This window comes from Pogoniulus pusillus, chromosome 35 (assembly GCF_015220805.1).
Source record: "Pogoniulus pusillus isolate bPogPus1 chromosome 35, bPogPus1.pri, whole genome shotgun sequence".
NCBI lineage: Eukaryota > Metazoa > Chordata > Aves > Piciformes > Lybiidae > Pogoniulus > Pogoniulus pusillus.
The window spans coordinates 2,045,401-2,061,602 of NC_087298.1; the positions used below are offsets into that span (position 1 = coordinate 2,045,401).

The 16,202-nt window shown below is 55.6% G+C and overlaps 1 protein-coding gene across 3 annotated transcripts in view; it reads left to right on the forward strand.

Moving 5' to 3' along the window:
* Positions 1-10,865, forward strand: part of NSMF (NMDA receptor synaptonuclear signaling and neuronal migration factor) — a 74,975-nt gene extending 64,110 nt beyond the window's left edge. For all 3 annotated transcript variants that reach the window (XM_064171471.1, XM_064171473.1, XM_064171472.1), the window contains 2 exons: positions 505-580; positions 7,985-10,865. In XM_064171471.1, the coding sequence (XP_064027541.1) occupies positions 505-580; positions 7,985-8,082 (174 nt within the window). In that variant the 3' untranslated portion in view covers positions 8,083-10,865. The remainder of the gene's footprint in view (positions 1-504; positions 581-7,984) is intronic.
* The last annotated feature ends 5,337 nt before the right edge of the window (positions 10,866-16,202 follow it).

The following is a 16,202-nucleotide window of genomic DNA, read 5'->3' on the forward strand; positions in this document are numbered from 1 at the left end:
CCAGGCTGGGGGAGCTGGGGCTGGGAGCTGGCAGCAGAGCAGCCTGAGGGCTGCCCTCAGTGCTGTGCTGAAGATGTGCAGGGCAGTGTTGGGAGGACACAGCCAGGCTCTGCTCAGGCATGGCCAAGGGCAGCACAAAGGGCACTGGGTGCTAGCTGGAGCAGAGGAGGTGCCAAGGGAACAGGAGGGGAAACTTTGTCAGTGTGAGGCTGCTGGAGCCTGGAGCAGGCTGCCCAGAGAGGTTGTGGAGTCTCCTGCAGTCGCTCTGGAGACATCCAAAGCCACCTGAATGTGTTCCTGTGTGCCCTGCCCTAGGTGACCCTGCTCTGGCAGAGGGGTTGGACTTAATCTTCTCTGGAGGTCCTTTCCAACCCTACCATTCTGAGATCCTGTGACAAGAGTGGAAGAGGCAGGCAACAGGGATGGGGAATTTGGGGTACCCTAGAATTCATCTTTGTTTCCAGCTCCTAACTCTGGATTTGTTTGGGTTTTGTTTTTTTTCAGCTATTTCAGAATCTGAAAAACTTAATGAATCCTTATAGGGTTGCTTTTGAGTCTCCACTTGAACTATCAGCTCAAGGTAGGTTACTTTCTGTGGGAGGACACAGCCCTTCCCACCTGGCCTGACTCCTGCAGTGGCCATCCTCCTGAAAAAGCACTTTTGAGCTCTCTGAAGTCCTGCTGTGGGCTTCATTTTGCTTGTAACCACCTTGTGCAGTTCAGTTGTTGAACCTAGTCTTGCCCTTTTGCAGTTCTTCCTCATTCTCATTCAGTCTGTGCTGCTGGCTGTGCCTGAAGGTGTGGAGCACTTCCCCTTTTCTGTCATGGAATCACAGAATCAGCCAGGTTGGAAGAGAGCTCCAAGCTCAGCCAGCCCAACCTAGCAACCAGCCCTGCCCAACCAACCAGACCATGGCACTAAGTGCCCCAGCCAGGCTTTGCCTGAACACCTCCAGGGATGGGGACTGGAACCACCTCCCTGGGCAGCCCATTCCAATGCCAATCACTCTCTCTGACAACAACTTCCTCCTAACATCCAGCCTCAACCTCCCCTGGCACAGCTTCAGGCTGTGTCCCCTTCTTCTGTCCCGGGCTGCCTGGCAGCAGAGCCCAACCCCACCTGGCTACAGCCTCCCTGCAGGCAGCTGCAGGCAGCAATCAGCTCTGCCCTGAGCCTCCTCTGCTGCAGGCTGCACCCCCCCAGCTCCCTCAGCCTCTCCTCACAGGGCTCTGCTCCAGGCCACTCCCCAGCCTTGCTGCCCTTCTCTCAACACCTTCCAGCACCTCAACAGCTCTCTGCAATTCAGGAGCCCAGAGCTGGGCACAGCACTCAAGGGGTGGCCTGAGCAGTGCTGAGCACAGGGGCAGAAAAACCTCCCTTGTCCTGCTGCCCACACTGCTCCTGAGCCAGCCCAGGATGGCAATGGCTGTCATAGAATCATAGACTGGTCTGGGCCAGAAGGGACCTCCAGAGATCATCCAGTCCTGTCCCCCCTGCAGTCAGCAGGGACATCCCCCCCAGCCCAGGTCACCCAGGGCCCCATCAAGCTTCGCCTTGAATGTCCCCAGGGCAGAGGTTTCAACCAGCTCCCTGGGCAGCCTGTTCCAGTGCTCCACCACCCTTATGGTAAAGAACTTGTTCCTAACATCCAACCTAAATCTGCTCTTCTGGAGCTTGAACCCATTGCCCTCATCCTGTCACTGCAGGCCTCTGTCAGCAGCTTCTCTCCATCCCTCCTGTAGCTCCCTTCAGGCACTGGCAGGCTGCTGTTAGGTCCCCCTGGAGCCTCCTCCTCCTCTGCTGCAGGCTGCACACCCCCAGCTCCCTCAGCCTGTCCTCATTGTCATGGCCTCCTCTGGACCTGCTCCATCAGGTCCATGTCCTTCCTCTAGTGAGGGCTCCAGAAGAGGACACAGCACTGCAGGTGAGGTCTGAGCAGAGCAAAGTGGCAGAATCCCTTTCTGGCTCTGCTGCCCACCCTGCTTTTGCTGCAGCCCAGGATGGGATTTGCCTTCTGGGCTGCAAGCTCACACTGGCTGCTCATGTCACCAGGTGTGCAGGGCTGTCTTCTCCAGGACTCAAACCACTGGTACCAAGTGAGTTGTGTCATCAGCAAGTGTTTGGGATGGAATCCATTAGACCCATTCTGCATCTCAGGCAGCTTTGCCTGGCCTTTGGAGTTTGGGGTTTTATCACAGTATCACCAAGGTTGGAAGAGACCTCACAGCTCATCAAGTCCAACCCTTTAGCACAGAGCTCAAGGCCAGACCATGGCACCAAGTGCCACGTCCAGTCCTGCCTTGAACAGCTCCAGGGACGGCGACTCCACCACCTCCCCGGGCAGCCCATTCCAGTGTCCAATGACTCTCTCAGGGAAGAACTTTCTCCTCACCTCCAGCCTAAATCTCCCCTGGCACAGCCTGAGGCTGTGTCCTCTCCTTCTGGTGCTGGCCACCTGAGAGAAGAGAGCAACCTCCTCCTGGCCACAACCTCCCCTCAGGTAGTTGCAGACAGCAATGAGGTCTGCCCTGAGCCTCCTCTTCTCCAGGCTAACCAATCCCAGCTCCCTCAGCCTCTCCTCGTAGGGCTGTGCTCAAGGCCTCTCCCCAGCCTCGTTGCCCTTCTCTGGACACGCTCAAGCATCTCAATGTCCCTCCTAAACTGGGGGGCCCAGAACTGAACACAGCACTCAAGGTGTGGTCTAACCAGGGCAGAGTACAGGGGCAGAATGACCTCCCTGCTCCTGCTAGCCACACCTGTCCTGATGCAGGCCAGGATGCCACTGGCTCTCTTGGCCACCTGGGCACACTGCTGGCTCATGTTCAGGTGGGTATCAATCAGCACCCCCAGATCCCTCTCTGTCTGGCTGCTCTCAGCCACTCTGACCCCAGCCTGTATCTCTGCATGGGGTTGTTGTGGCCAAATTGCAGCACCCTGCACTTGGAGCTATTGAACCCCATCCCCTTGGACTCTGCCCATCTGTGCAGGCAGTCAAGGTCCCACTGCAGAGCCCTTCTGCCCTCCAACCCAGCCACATCTGCCCCCAGCTTGATGTCATCTGCACACTTGCTGATGACTGACTCCATGCCCTCATCCAGATCATCTATGAAGCTGTTAAAGAGGATGGGGCCCAGCACTGATCCCTGAGGGACACCACTAGTGACAGCTGCCAGCTGGATGTGGCACCATTCACCACCACTCTCTGGGCTCAGCCCTCCAGCCAGTTCCTAACCCAGCACAGAGTGTTGCCATCCAAGCCATGGGCTGACAGCTTAGCCAGCAGTTTGCTGTGGGGGACAGTGTCAAAGGCCTTGCTGAAGTCCAGACAGAGCACATCCACAGGCCTCCCCACATCCACCAAGCAGTCACCTGGGCATAGAAGGAGATCAGGTTGGAGAGGCAGGATCTGCCCTCCCTAAACCCATGTTGGCTGGACCTGAGCCCTTTTTTTTGCCTGTAGCTCAAAATACTTCCAAGGATGACTACAGATTTTTCCCTGTTCTTTGGCAAATTTATTTAGTCTCCATCTCTGGAGACTTTCAAGGCCTGGCTGGAGGTGTCCTTGTGTGACCTGCCCCACCTCATCCTACTCTGGCAGGGGGTGTTGGATTTGATGATCTTCAGAGCTCCCTTCCAGCCCCCATGAGTTTGTGATTCTGGGTGCAGTGCATTCTGCCTTTGCCTTTGTTATGTTGTCCTTGCTGTATCCTTGGCTCTTTGTTATCTTGGAAGATAAAACCATGCAGCACTGTAGCTACTTCCTCTGCTGCTCACAGCTGGCAGCAGCACCCTTGGGTTGTTCTCAACTCCCACTCACAGCCACAGGAAGGGGCAGGAGCTGGGCACGTTCTTGCTGTGCAGAGCTCTGTGGGTGAGTCCTGCTGAGCTCCAGAGCCACGTTCAGAGTGCTTGCACAGTGAACCTGCTCCTGCCTGACCAAGAAGGCCAATGGGATCCTGGGGTGCATTAAGAGGAGTGTGTCCAGCAGATCCAGGGAGGTTCTTCTCCAGCTCTACTCTGCCCTGGTCAGACCTCACCTGGAATATTGTATTCAGTTTTGGGCTCCCCAGTTCAGGAGGGGCTGGAGAGAGTCCAAGGGAGGGCTGTGAGGATGATCAAAGTGCTGGAGCAGTGCCCTATGAGGAGAGGCTGAGGGACCTGGGGCTGTTTGGTCTGGTGAGGAGAAGGCTCAGAGGGGACCTGATCAATGTTTATTATTATCTGAGGGCTGGGGGTCAAGAGGTGGGGGACAAACTCTGCTCAGTTGTGCCCTGGCACAGGACAAGGGCAGTGGATACAAACTGCAGCACAGGAGGTTCCACCTCAACATGGGCAGGAACTTCTGTACTGTAAGGGTCACAGCCCTGGCACAGGCTGCCCAGAGAGGCTGTGGAGTCTCCTCCAGAGTCTTCCCAGCCCTGTCTGGATGTGCTCCTGTGTGACCTGTGCTGGATTCTCTGCTCCTGCTCTGGCAGGGGGGTTGCATCAACAACCCATGGAGGTGCAACCCCTAACATCTGTGATCTGTGTGCTGAGAAACCACTTGCAGGGCAGTTCCTGGGTGTCTCTGCTTGGCAGGCCAAGCCTTGGGCTGTGTGTGTGAGCATTTCAGCAGGAAGCTGGGCAGCAGAGTGAGTCTGAACTGATCCCCTCGATCAATCCAGGCCATGCTAGGAGCACAGCCTCTCTGATCCTGGCCAAAGTCATCTCCAGCTAATCTTAATCAGGCCTCAGAAGCAGAAATCCTCTGGCTGAGGCCTGTGCCCAAGGGCAGGGTTCTTTGCCCTGCTGCTTTCAAATGCACTGCCTGCCTGCAGTGCCAGCCCCCTGCATAGTGCCCAGCCCCTGGCTGCCTGGGCAGCCCCTTCCCCACCTTCACTCAGAAGTGCCAGGGGGCACTGGTGCCAGTGCCTGCACTGGGGTGTCCTGTTGAGCTGGTTGCTGTCAGAAGGCTTCCTGGGCTGGGTCAGCAGTAGAGTGGGCAGCAGGGCCAGGGCAGGGCTTGTGCCCCCCTGTACTCAGCACTGGTGAGGCCACAGCTTCAGTGCTGGGTTCAGTTTTGGGTCCCTCACACCAAGAAGGACACTGAGAGGCTGGAGCAGGTCCTGAGAAGGGGAAGGGTCTGGAGAAGAGGGCTGGGGAGGAGCAGCTGAGGGAGCTGGGGGTGTGCAGCCTGGAGCAGAGGAGGCTGAGGGCAGAGCTCATTGCTGCCTGCAGCTCCCCCAGAGGAGGCTGCAGTGAGGTGGGAGTTGGACTCTGCTCCCAAGGAACAAGTAATAGGACAAGAGGAAACAGCCTCAAGTTGCACCAGGGGAGGTTTGGGTTGGACATAAGAAGAAACTTCTGCACTGAAAGGGTTCTCAAAGACACAAACAGGCTGCCCAGGGAGCTGGTTGAATCCCTATCCCCAGAGGGGTTTAACAGAGGCAGAGATGTGGTGCTCAGGGGCATGCTTTGGTGCCAGCCTTGGTAGAGTTAGGAGTGGTTGGACTCAGTGGTCTTAAAGGTCTTGTCCAACCCAACCCATTCTGTGATTCTGCTCTGCAGGGCAGGGACAATTGGTTAATTTTGCACCCCCAAAGTAGTGTTTAGAGTATTCCATGTTGGTTATTTCTGCTGTTTCCCACAAAGCTGCACTCTTGGTGTGTAGTTTTCTGCCGTCCCCGTGCCAGGCTTTGGAGCTGGTGTCTGACACTCTAAGCTCCTGCCCCCTCTTTCTGCAGCCAGTGCAGAGAGGTCAAAGTCTGGAGACAGATTTTGTGCTCAGTTCCCTCCCCCATGGAGAAACTCTGCCAAGGAGATTGGTAAGAAGCCTTTCATGGTTTCACAGAATCACAGAACACTCAGCTTGGCAAAGCCCCTCAGGAGCACCAAGCCCAACCCAAATCCCTGCCCTACAAGGTGCACCCCAAAGCACAGCCCCAAGCCATCCAAAGGACTTCCAAACACACCCAGGGGTGGTGACTCCAGCACCTCCCTGGGCAGCTCATGCCAGTGCCTGACCACTCTTGCTGGGAAAAAATTGTTCCTAATGTCCAGTGTGAACCTACCCAGTCACAGCTTGAGGCCATTCCCTCCTGTTCTGTCACTAACTCCCTGTGAGCAGAGCCCAGCAGCAGCCTCTGCACAGCCTCCTTTCAGGTAGCTGCAGACAGCAATGAGCTCTGCCCTCAGCCTCCTCTGTTTCACACCAACCATCCCCAGCTCCCTCAGTCTCTCCTCACAGGATTTCTTCTCCAGACCCTCCTCTGGACTCACTCCAGCACCTCCACAGCTCTCTTGTACTGAGTGCCCCAAACTGAGCACAGCACTCGAGCTGTGGCCTCACCAGAGCAGAGCCCAAGGGGACAGTCCCCTCCCTGCTCCTGCTGGACACAGCACTTCTGATCCCAGCCAGGCTGCCTTTGGCTTTCTCTGCCCCCTGGGCACTGCTGGCTCATACTCAGTTGCTTGTTGATTACAACTCCCAGGTCCCTTTCTGCTGACAGCTTTCAGCCACACTGCCCCAAGCCTGTAGCCTTGCTTGGGGTTGTTGTGGCCCAAGTGCAGGACCTGGCACTTAGCCTTGATGAAGCTCATCCCATTGACATTGGCCATGGATCCAACCTATCCAAGTGCCTCTGCAGAGCCTCCCTGCCCTCATGACACCCAGCTTGGTGCCACCTGCCAGCTTCCTGCTGACACAACTCTGTGTCTCCATCAAGATCATCAGTAAAGATGTTAAAGGGAAGTGGTCCCAACACTAAGCCCTGAGGGACACCACTTGTGAGCAGCTGCCAGCTGATTTAGCTCCACTGATCACCCCATCCAACAGTGCTTTATCCAGCAAAGAGGAGCAAGGGAGACCTAAAGCGATGTTTGATTCCCACAGGCACCTTCACATGCCCTGAGGAGTTGCTGGATGCTTCTTCTCAGAGCAGAGCATCTGGACAGGTTCTCCTATGGCTCTGCCTGTGGGTGGGTTGGGGCTGCTATGGCCTCTGAGATCTGAGTATTGTGTCCAGTTCTGGGCCACTCAATTCAAGAGAGATGCTGAGGTGCTGCGAGGTGCCCAGAGAAGGGCAGCAAGGCTGGGGAGGGGCCTGGAGCAGAGCCCTGTGAGGAGGGGCTGAGGGAGCTGGGGGTGTGCAGCCTGCAGCAGAGGAGGCTCACGGCAGACCTCATTGCTGCCTGCAGGGAGGCTGTAGCCAGGTGGGGTTGGGCTCTGCTGCCAGGCAGACAGGGACAGAACAAGGGGACACTGCCTGAAGCTGTGCCAGGGGAGGTTGAGGCTGGATGTGAGGAGGAAGTTGTTGTCAGAGAGAGTGATTGGCATTGGAATGGGCTGCCCAGGGAGGTGGTGGAGTCTCTGTGGCTGGAGGTGTTTAAAGGAGGCTGCATGAGGCACTTAATGCCATGGGTGAGTGAATTAGAAGGTGTTGGGTGCTAGGTAGGACTCGATGGTCTTGAAGGTCTCTTCCAGCCTGATTGACTCTGAGATTCTGAGTGTGTGGCTGCAGAGTCATCTGGGTAGTTTTTTGGTGGTGTTTGGGCTGTGATGCTGCATTAGGAGACCTGCAGGAGGGCTGGGGAGGGACTGTTCAGAAGGGGCTGTGGTGACAGGACGAGAGGCAGTGGTTTGAACTGGGGCAGGGAGGGCTCAGGTTGGACATCAGGAGGAAGTTCTGCTCGGTGAGGATGGTGAAATACTGGAACAGGTTGTTCAGGGAGTTGGTTGAGGCCTCATCCCTGGAGACCTTCAAGCTCAGCCTTGCTGGTTCCTGGGCAGCCTGCTCTAGTTGGAGGTGTCCCTGCTGCCTGTAGGGGCTTGGAGAGGATGCCCTTGGAGGCTCCCTTCCAACCCGATGCACTCTGTGCAACCTGTGTGCACCTCCCCAGCCTCTCTGTAGCCAGACGATCTCGGAGGTCTTTTCCAGCCTGGCTGATTCTGTGATCTGTGCCTTGGGTCGCAGGCTGTGAGCCCTCTGCTTGGTTCCCTTGCAGGTAAGCAGATGATTGAGACTTACTTTGACTTCCGCCTGTACCGCCTGTGGAAGAGTCGGCAGCACTCCAAGCTCTTGGACTACGACGACATTTTATGAGCCGCGGGAGGAAGTCGATCGCCGGTGTCCAAGAAGTCGTGCTGATGGCAGAGAGACTTTTTTATTGGCACAGGGAGCCCTTCGAAGCCCTGAGAGGGAGCAGCAGTGCTCGAGGGAGGGAAGGAGGAGCCCTCGGGAGGGAAGTCTCCTCCTGGGTCAAAAGAGACTGGAGGGGAAAGGGTTTGACGCCTCGCTCGCCTCGGCTCGGAGCCCAGGCGCCTCGGGAGGAGCTGCGTGAAAGGAGGACAGGACGAGAGATCCTTGCAGAACTGAGCTGTTTTGGGTCAGAATGGGCCAAGATTTGATTCCAGGTCCTTTTAAAGACTTTTGAAGCTCAGGTTTTCTTACACAACAAAACCCCACCAGAATCAGTTCCCCATGCACTACGATGACGTGAGCAGAGCACGGCGCGAGGAGGGACCTTCGGTGCTGGGGGGTGTCTCGGGAGAGCAAGGACTGCTGCACCTACTCCTGCAAGCTTAGCTCAAGATCATCCAGTTTCCATGTGAATACCTACTGGAGCATAGAGTTGAAATCTTTTTTGGGTTGTTTAATAGCAAATAAGTGCAATTTTTACAGCGAGAGGCTGGGGGGTGGGGTGGGGGTGGGGAGGGAGGGTTTAAATCCCTCCCAGTATTTAATTGGGAGGGAGGGTTTAAATCCCTCCCAGTATTTAATTAGTTAAAAGTATCACACCAGTAACCAATAGATGAGGTATTTTTTGGGGGAGGTGGGGGGGGGGGTTCTGCTTGAAAATATATTCAAGACCTGGGTAATATATCTTCTGTAGACATATTTAATCACCAGCAAACATGGGGTTAAGGTAACTTAGCAGACCCTGCATGTCTGCTGCTGTCCACCACAGTGGTTTGGTTGTTCCTTTCAGAGTAGCTGTGTTGCACTAATCCCTACCTGCTCTCTTCCCCATCCCTACCTGCTCTCTTCCCCATCCCTACCTGCTCTCTTCCCCATCCCTACCTGCTCTCTTCCCCTTCCCCGCTGCCCCTCACCTGTATTTCTCCTCCAGTTAGACACAGCTTTGTTACTTCCTATTTTTGCTGCTTTGCAAAACTTCCACGGGGCTTGAGTTTTGCTGCACTACTTTAGGTTAGAACCGCAGGGCCTGGCTGCTGAGAGGGAGCCTCTGCCAGGTCGGCTGTGGCGCGACAATGAATTAGCTATCAATAGCCATGGTAAGTACTGGTCCGTGCCCGTGTGCTGCTGTGTGTGGAGGGGACCAGCTCTCTGCTCTGCCCTGTGGAGCAGCACAGCCAGCAGAAGATGCTCCCTGGACTGAGGTGTTCGCAGGGGCACAGCACAGGGGGGATGGAGCAGGAGGTTGAGTCTTCTCCGCTCGATTGCTGCTTGTGCGTAACTCGCCTCTGAGCTGCTCGCCACCCTTCCTGGGTAGGGACAGGGTAAAAGCAAGAGGGTTGAGAACTCAAAACGAGTTGGAGGTCTTTTCCAACCCAAACAATTCCATACTTTTTGTTTTGGGAAGGGTTTTTTTTATCTTCTGCTCTGCTGCTCAGAGGATAATCGGTGCCTGCAGCCTGTGTAGGTCACTCTGGCGGCTCTGGGAGCTGAGACCAGGTGTTTCTCATACAAGCAAAATACACTGGGCAGTAACCAGGAAGGATTCCTTTGGTTTCCTGGCTTCCTGGTGCCTAAAATCAGTTGATTGTGAAGGAAAAAAAAAAAAAATAGATGTACAAATCTTCTTTTCACTACTTAGAAGAAGAGCAATTTGTTCTGCTCTGTAGTTACTCCTTCCCTGTGACTTACCTGTGGTTGTGGTTTTGGGGAGCAGGACTCCTGGCTGGAACTGCTGACCCCTGTACATTTAGAGCAGTTTTATAGCAAAAACTTGTGAAGAAATAATGTACATAGAGTAAGTAAGAGGAGGACTGGGTAGGGAGAGATGCTTTGAAGTGGCCGAAGGCAAGTGGGAGCTGTGGGGAGCTGCTCCGCGGCGCTGCCCTGACCTTGGGAGGTTTAGTGGCTGCCACTCAGCCCTGGCTGGACTCTTGTCCTCTTGACTCGGTCGTGTTCTCCAGGCTTGGGGTGCAGGGGCTAACAGACACTGGTCTGTGGCTTTTGGAGGGAAATGCCAGCTAGCATAGAGGGCAGGTTTGGTGGCAGTTCTCTGTTGTTTAGCAGGGTCGGTCCTGCCAGCTGCGCCTATGAGAGGTGGGAGCCGCAGGCAGGATGCGAGCCTGGGGACGTGACTTGGGGAGGGAAAGGGCAGTGGCAGGGTTAAAAAGCTGACCCCAAACTCTCTCCCTTTCTGACCCTTTTACCTCCTGTGGTTATGTCCCTCACCTGAGGCAGACAAACTGTTCTTCCCTTCTCTTTTCTGATGTAAACCCCCAATCCAGTGAACTTGGTAGCATGAATGTAGCATTGTGGAACTGTTGAAGTCGTATTTAGCTCCGCAGGGCCCTGCCTGTGTATCCACTGAGTGATTCCCCTGTAGAACTAGGCTGTCTCTCTGCTCACTGACCACTTGTAGAGCTAGGGGTGCCGAGTAGAAAGGTAGGTTGTACAGTTGCATAAGTCCTGTAGGAGGAGGTTCGGATGAGCCTCAGGCTCTCGTCCCGGCGCAGCTGACTGCGGTCTGATGCCAAACGCCAACTGCATTCCTCTCTTTTCCAAAGATCTCTGCTCCTCCTCGTTTGTGCTGTTTATGACCTCATTCTTTCCTGTGTAGCGTTCACTTGACTAAAGAGCTGAGATGCTCTAAAAGCTGTGACTGGAGAGACAATAGAATTGTGATGTTTCAAGTCCTTTGTGCCAGTAGCATCATTGAAGTTAACCGTTCTTTGCAGAGGAGAGCTAATTTCTTCCCCCTTTTTGACTGGTTGCTGGGAAAGGAAGGGCTCAGCAGAGGCTAGGGTGCAAAAAAAAACAACCAAACCAAAGCCCCCCCAGAGTTGTAATTATTTAAAGTTAAAAATAGAGCCTGTAACTTCCTCAGCTGGACCTGCAAAGGGAGACCTCTGGGTGTGCTCCTGCCGCCGGCATGCAGCAGGGTCACAGCCAGGATGTCCCCTAGCAGAGGCTGAGTGCCCTGAGCACCTGTTCCTAGCACTTGTTCCTCATGCCCTGAGAGCCTCTGCAGCATCCTCCCTGTGGCAGGTTGAGGATGGGCCCGGGCAGTGCCTGTGTGCCCAGGGCTCTGTGCCTGAAGAAGCTGTGCTGAGTACAAGGCACAATTTGTCCTTCCCCCTGCTTGTCCCAGCCATCAAGGGCCTGCCGCTGGGGTCTGTCAGTCTGGATCCCCGAAGCCAATTGGTTCCCAGTCCCTGACTGCTGTCTGAATGGCCTCTGCTGGAGCTTCTCTCTCGTCAGGGTAGTTGGAGCCAGCAGGTTGTGGTGCAGCTGAGCTCCATCGAGGAGCAGAGCAGGCTCTGCCAGACCACTCTGCTCAGCACCACCATGGGGAAGTGCTGCTGCAGTTCCTGTGTGGTTTGGATTTGCTTTTGGCAAGGGCTGGAGGAATGTAGGCGCTTGGTTAACCCTGGAGAGAAGCAGATGAAACTGGCATAGCTAGAATGGGTGCCAGCCCTGGCCGTTCACCACAGCCACCTGTGGAAGCTTCTGCATTCCAGCAGGATGTGACTCCAGCCCTTTGCCTGGCTTGGTGGATGTCAGCAGAGAGCTCTGCTGGTTGTGTCATGGCAGGGCTGGGATTGATTGTCACCTTCAGGAGAGAGGAGAGAAGGGCAGGCAGCAAGTGCATCAGCTGTCCAGTCTGCTGCCCCTGGCCACGTTCTCTGGTGCCTGAAGAGGATATTCACTCAGCTGCAGAGGCAGAGGTGGAGGCCATGTTCTTGGATGTGGCACTTCTCTAAACCAGGGTTTTCCAGAGAGGCTTTTCTCTTTTCCCCTCATTTGGCTGGGAAGGAAAGGGAAGAAGAAAACTGAGGTCACCTGGGGGACACAGAAATAGGCAGACATTTGAGATGGAGCTTTCCCCACCTTGCCTCACGCTGCAGCCTCCAGCTTCCCTCTGCAGCTGCCCTGCAGGCTTGGGGTGGGGAACGGATGGGTTATCAGGGAATGCCTTCCTGCACTAAATGAAACACCCCAACAGAACAACCCCTGCAGCTGCAGCAAAACCTCTGGCTGCTGAGGGCAAGCAGCCAGCTCCTTGCACCCGGGGCGAGGACTCCGCTGTGCACGCCACGGGGTCCCACCGGCTTCTGCCTCCTGCTGCCTCTGGACCTGCTGGAGCCAGGGCCCGTGGGGGGCTCAGCTCTGCCTCTGCAGAAGGACTCTGGAAGTGGATTTGTTCCTTGTCTCTCAGCCTGGACTTGCTGCCTGGAGCCCAGCACAGGTTTTGCACCCCAGGGGCTGCTGGAGTGCTTGTGTATGTGTTCGCTTTGTGTCTCCACACACAGGCTTGCTGCTGGGGTCTGGGGGAGATGCTCCCGCAGCTGCCCCCTGTTGTTTTGCCATGAGCAGGGATGTGGAAGGCAGAGCTCTCCCTCTCCGTGCCCATTAGCATCGCTCCTGCACTTCACAAACAGCTGCTCTTGTTCTGGGACGTGAGTGCCTGAGTGACCTGTGCTTGGCAGTTCCGGTTCCCAGGGCTCTGCAGGCAGAGTGACTCCAGAGGCTGCTTTGCTTCGTCACCCTCAGGCAGCAGGAGTGGGGTTGGCTGAAGGAATGGAAACTGAAGTGGCCAGCCTGGCAGGATCTGGGCAAGGGAGCATGTCCTTCGCCCCAGCTGGGAAGGAGGTGGAAGGCCAAGCTCGCCCTGCTGTCTGGTGCAAACGTTCAACCCACCCAAACCCAGTTTGAGAGCCACACTTAGCGTTGATTAATGTCTTGGTCCAGCAAAAGGCACCTTAGTGTGTGGCTGAAAAGCCCTTCAGGGCCCCTGGCCCTTGGCACACGCTGCCGGAACCGTGCCTCAGAGGATGTGCTGGGTTGAGTCACCCTTCCCCAGCCACGCTGCCAGCTCCGGACACCGACCCGCAGGGACGCCCAGCCCTGAGCCGCTCCATGCCGGGGGGTTCGCTGGGACAGCCCCTGGAGGTGACAACACAGCCAGCCCTTCCTGAGGGGAGCCACACAGGTGCCCTCCCAAGGCAGAGCCAGCAGCAGTGCCACCTCCCACGCCGTCTGTGCAGCTGCCCGTGGCTCTGTGCCTGTCGCAGCGGCTGCAGAGCCCCCCTGGCTTTCTGCACCTGCCAGGGAACGATTTTCAGTTCCCAGTTGTGGAAACAAAAGCCAAAGTCAACTGCAGATTGGTTTGGTCTCGCTGGCAGGTCAGCCTGCTGCTGCCAGCCCAGCTGATGGGTGAATGGGTGGGTCAGTGCCCGTGGGGCTGCTCCGTGGTGCTTGTTGTCCCAGGCGGTCCTGCAGAAGCTAGCAGTGAGATCCCAGAGTTTGCTGTCTCTGCCTGCAGTGCAGCATAGTGCCCAGGCTGCCTGTCACCTATGGAAGAGTGGCAGGAACTGGTAGATGCTTGGATCCAGAAATGGATTCAGCCTGACAGAGCATGAAAAAGACTGGAAGGAATAAGTGTTGTGGATGTGAGATAGAAGGAATCCACCTGGAGGGAAGCTAAACCTCATCTCTCCATGAGTGTTTAGTAAGTTGTAACTAATACAGCCTAATAATGTGTCATGTTACTGTGCTGCTGTCAGAGTGTCCTTCAAATTGGCTTAAAGGTGTTGAAGGCCTTGAGCAACCTGCTCTAGTGGCAGGGGGGTTGGAGCTGGATGATCCAGTGACCTCACTTCCAACCCAAACCATTGTGTGAATCCAGGGCTGTTCTGGATGATCCCAGGGGCAGAGGCTGCATTTAGGGACACAGGCTGCACTTGGTGAGGTCCTGGGGGCACTCCACTCTTCTTTCCTCATCTCAGCAGCCAAATGATTGCTGAGCAATCACAGCACTACTGTCTCTATAGACCTTTAGCAAGCAGAGCCTCTTGACCTGCTCAGCCTGGAGTACTGAGCCCCTCAAGCAGCTGATGGAGCCAAACTCATGTCCTGCCTTATGGGGTGGCCTCTCTTGGCATTCACCAAGGACTCGAGGCCCCTGCCTGGCTCCCTGGTGCCCGTGGGGTTTCTGGGTGTTTGAGTGGCTTTGGCCTCCCATGGTTGTGCAGGGGATGTGATGGGTTGGATTTGGGGAACGTTTCTTCCCTCTGGAGACTGAACTGTAGGAGGCTGCAGCAGCATCTAGCCAGGCACTGACCACTGCCCTGGTTGCCCTGGCCTTGGGCTCAAGGAGCAGCACAGATGCACATCAGCAGTTCAGTCGACAGTGTGGGAGGGATAACTGAGTTGTAATTTACTTTTGTAGTGCTAAAATGGAGTTGCAGTGACACAGCCCCCACGAGGAGGGCCTGCTCACAGGCAGCTGGCACCGCAAGGACAGGTGTCTGCCCCTGCCCCTTCAAATGCCCTACGAGCAGGCCAGCTAAGTGCAGCCAAGCAAGACCCTCTGCAGCCAGATCCTGCTCTCCTGCACTTGCTCTGGCTCTGTGCTGCACCAGACGGTGTTCTGCTGATTGTTGAGGTGGGGATGACTGCAGAAACTGAGTTTGCTGGTCCCCACCCCAGGAAACCAGGAGCAAGAAGGGGCTGCAGCTTTTCCACTGTGTGTTTCCTGTTGTTCTCTAACGCTGTTACTGGAACTGGAATGGTTGCTGTTGTGACTGCAGCAAGAGCTGAGCTCCCCCAGGGCAGGCAGGCAATGAGCTTTGGGGATCTTTGCTCTTTCAGCACTCAGGTGCTGCTGTTCATTTCCAGCTCCTTTGCTGCTGCAAGGCTGCATGGTGGGGGGGGATCATTGGTGTTCTGTAAAGAAAACCAAACATGAGTGACAGTGGAAAAGAAAACAGTGCAGGCTTTGCAAATGACCTGGTAGTGTGGGGAAGAGCAGGTTCTGTCCACTAATGCCTCTGAAAGCTGCAGTCTTGGAACAAGTTCCATCCCAATGAGAAAAGGAAGCAGAGTTGGCAGAGTAATGGGAGGGGAACCCTCAAACCAACCAAGGGTGAAGAGAAATGAACCATTTGCTAAAGCATGGGAAGGCAAAGCACTTTGGTCTGCTTCTGCTTCTACCCTCAGACGAGTTCAGAGGGCAGCTGACAGCATCCTGCTCCTTTCAAACAAACATGCTGTGGGGTAGCATGGTTCAAGGGGCAGTGGGCACAAACTGGAACCCTGGAGGTTCCACCTCAGCAGGAGGAGAAAGTTGTTTGGTGTGAGGGTGCTGGAGGCCTGGAGCAGGCTGCCCAGAGGGGTTGTGGAGTCTCCTCCTGTGGAGAGCTTCCAAACCCCCCCTGGCCATTGTGCTCCTGGGCAAGCTGCTGTGGGTGCCCTGCTTGAGCAGAGGCTTGGACTGGATGATCCCCAGAGGTCCCTTCCAACCCCACCCATGCTGGGATTCTGTGCTATGGCTGCACCAATCTGTGCTGCTCCACACTGCTCAGGCAAAGCCAGGGCCACACATGGGCCAGTGATGGGTCCCAGCAGTCAGGTCCCTCTTCTGATCCATTGCAGGGGGAGGCTGAAGGCAGAACAGATTCATAAGGACCATGAAACACTCTGGGTTAAAGAGGTCAGCCTGAGACAGGCTGGTTTAGGGCCAGCAATGGAGAGGTCTGAAAACAAAGATTGTAAACTCTGAGGTCTTGGTGGGCCCTGGACCAGCAGGTTGCCTCCTTGGGAAAGTGAGAAGGTTACTCCAAAGCCTTCTCCCCTGTTTTCAGGGTGGTTCCTGGCTGCCTGCCTGTTGCCCAGGTGTGGGGCAAACTGGCCATGGTGCAGGGACATCTGGCACCACTGCTGCCCCTGCTCTCATGCCTGAGGGCAGCTGCTGCTGCTTTGTGTGTGGTACAAACACGTGAATGTTTCTAGGCTTTCAGACAAGGGTTAATAAAAAGAGACGTTTCTGGGAAAGCAGGAGGCTCTCGTTTGTGTTTTTGTTGCTCTCTGGCTGACTTCCTAGAGCCAGGAAGTGGCACCTGGCAGATGTTTGCTCTGCTGGCAGGTGAGGAACCAGGCAGCAGTGAGGGCAGTGCTGAAAAGGCAAGATCAGAGCTCCAGAGGTACAAATGGCCCAGATGTAGATGAAAGAAGAGGAAGGTAGAAAC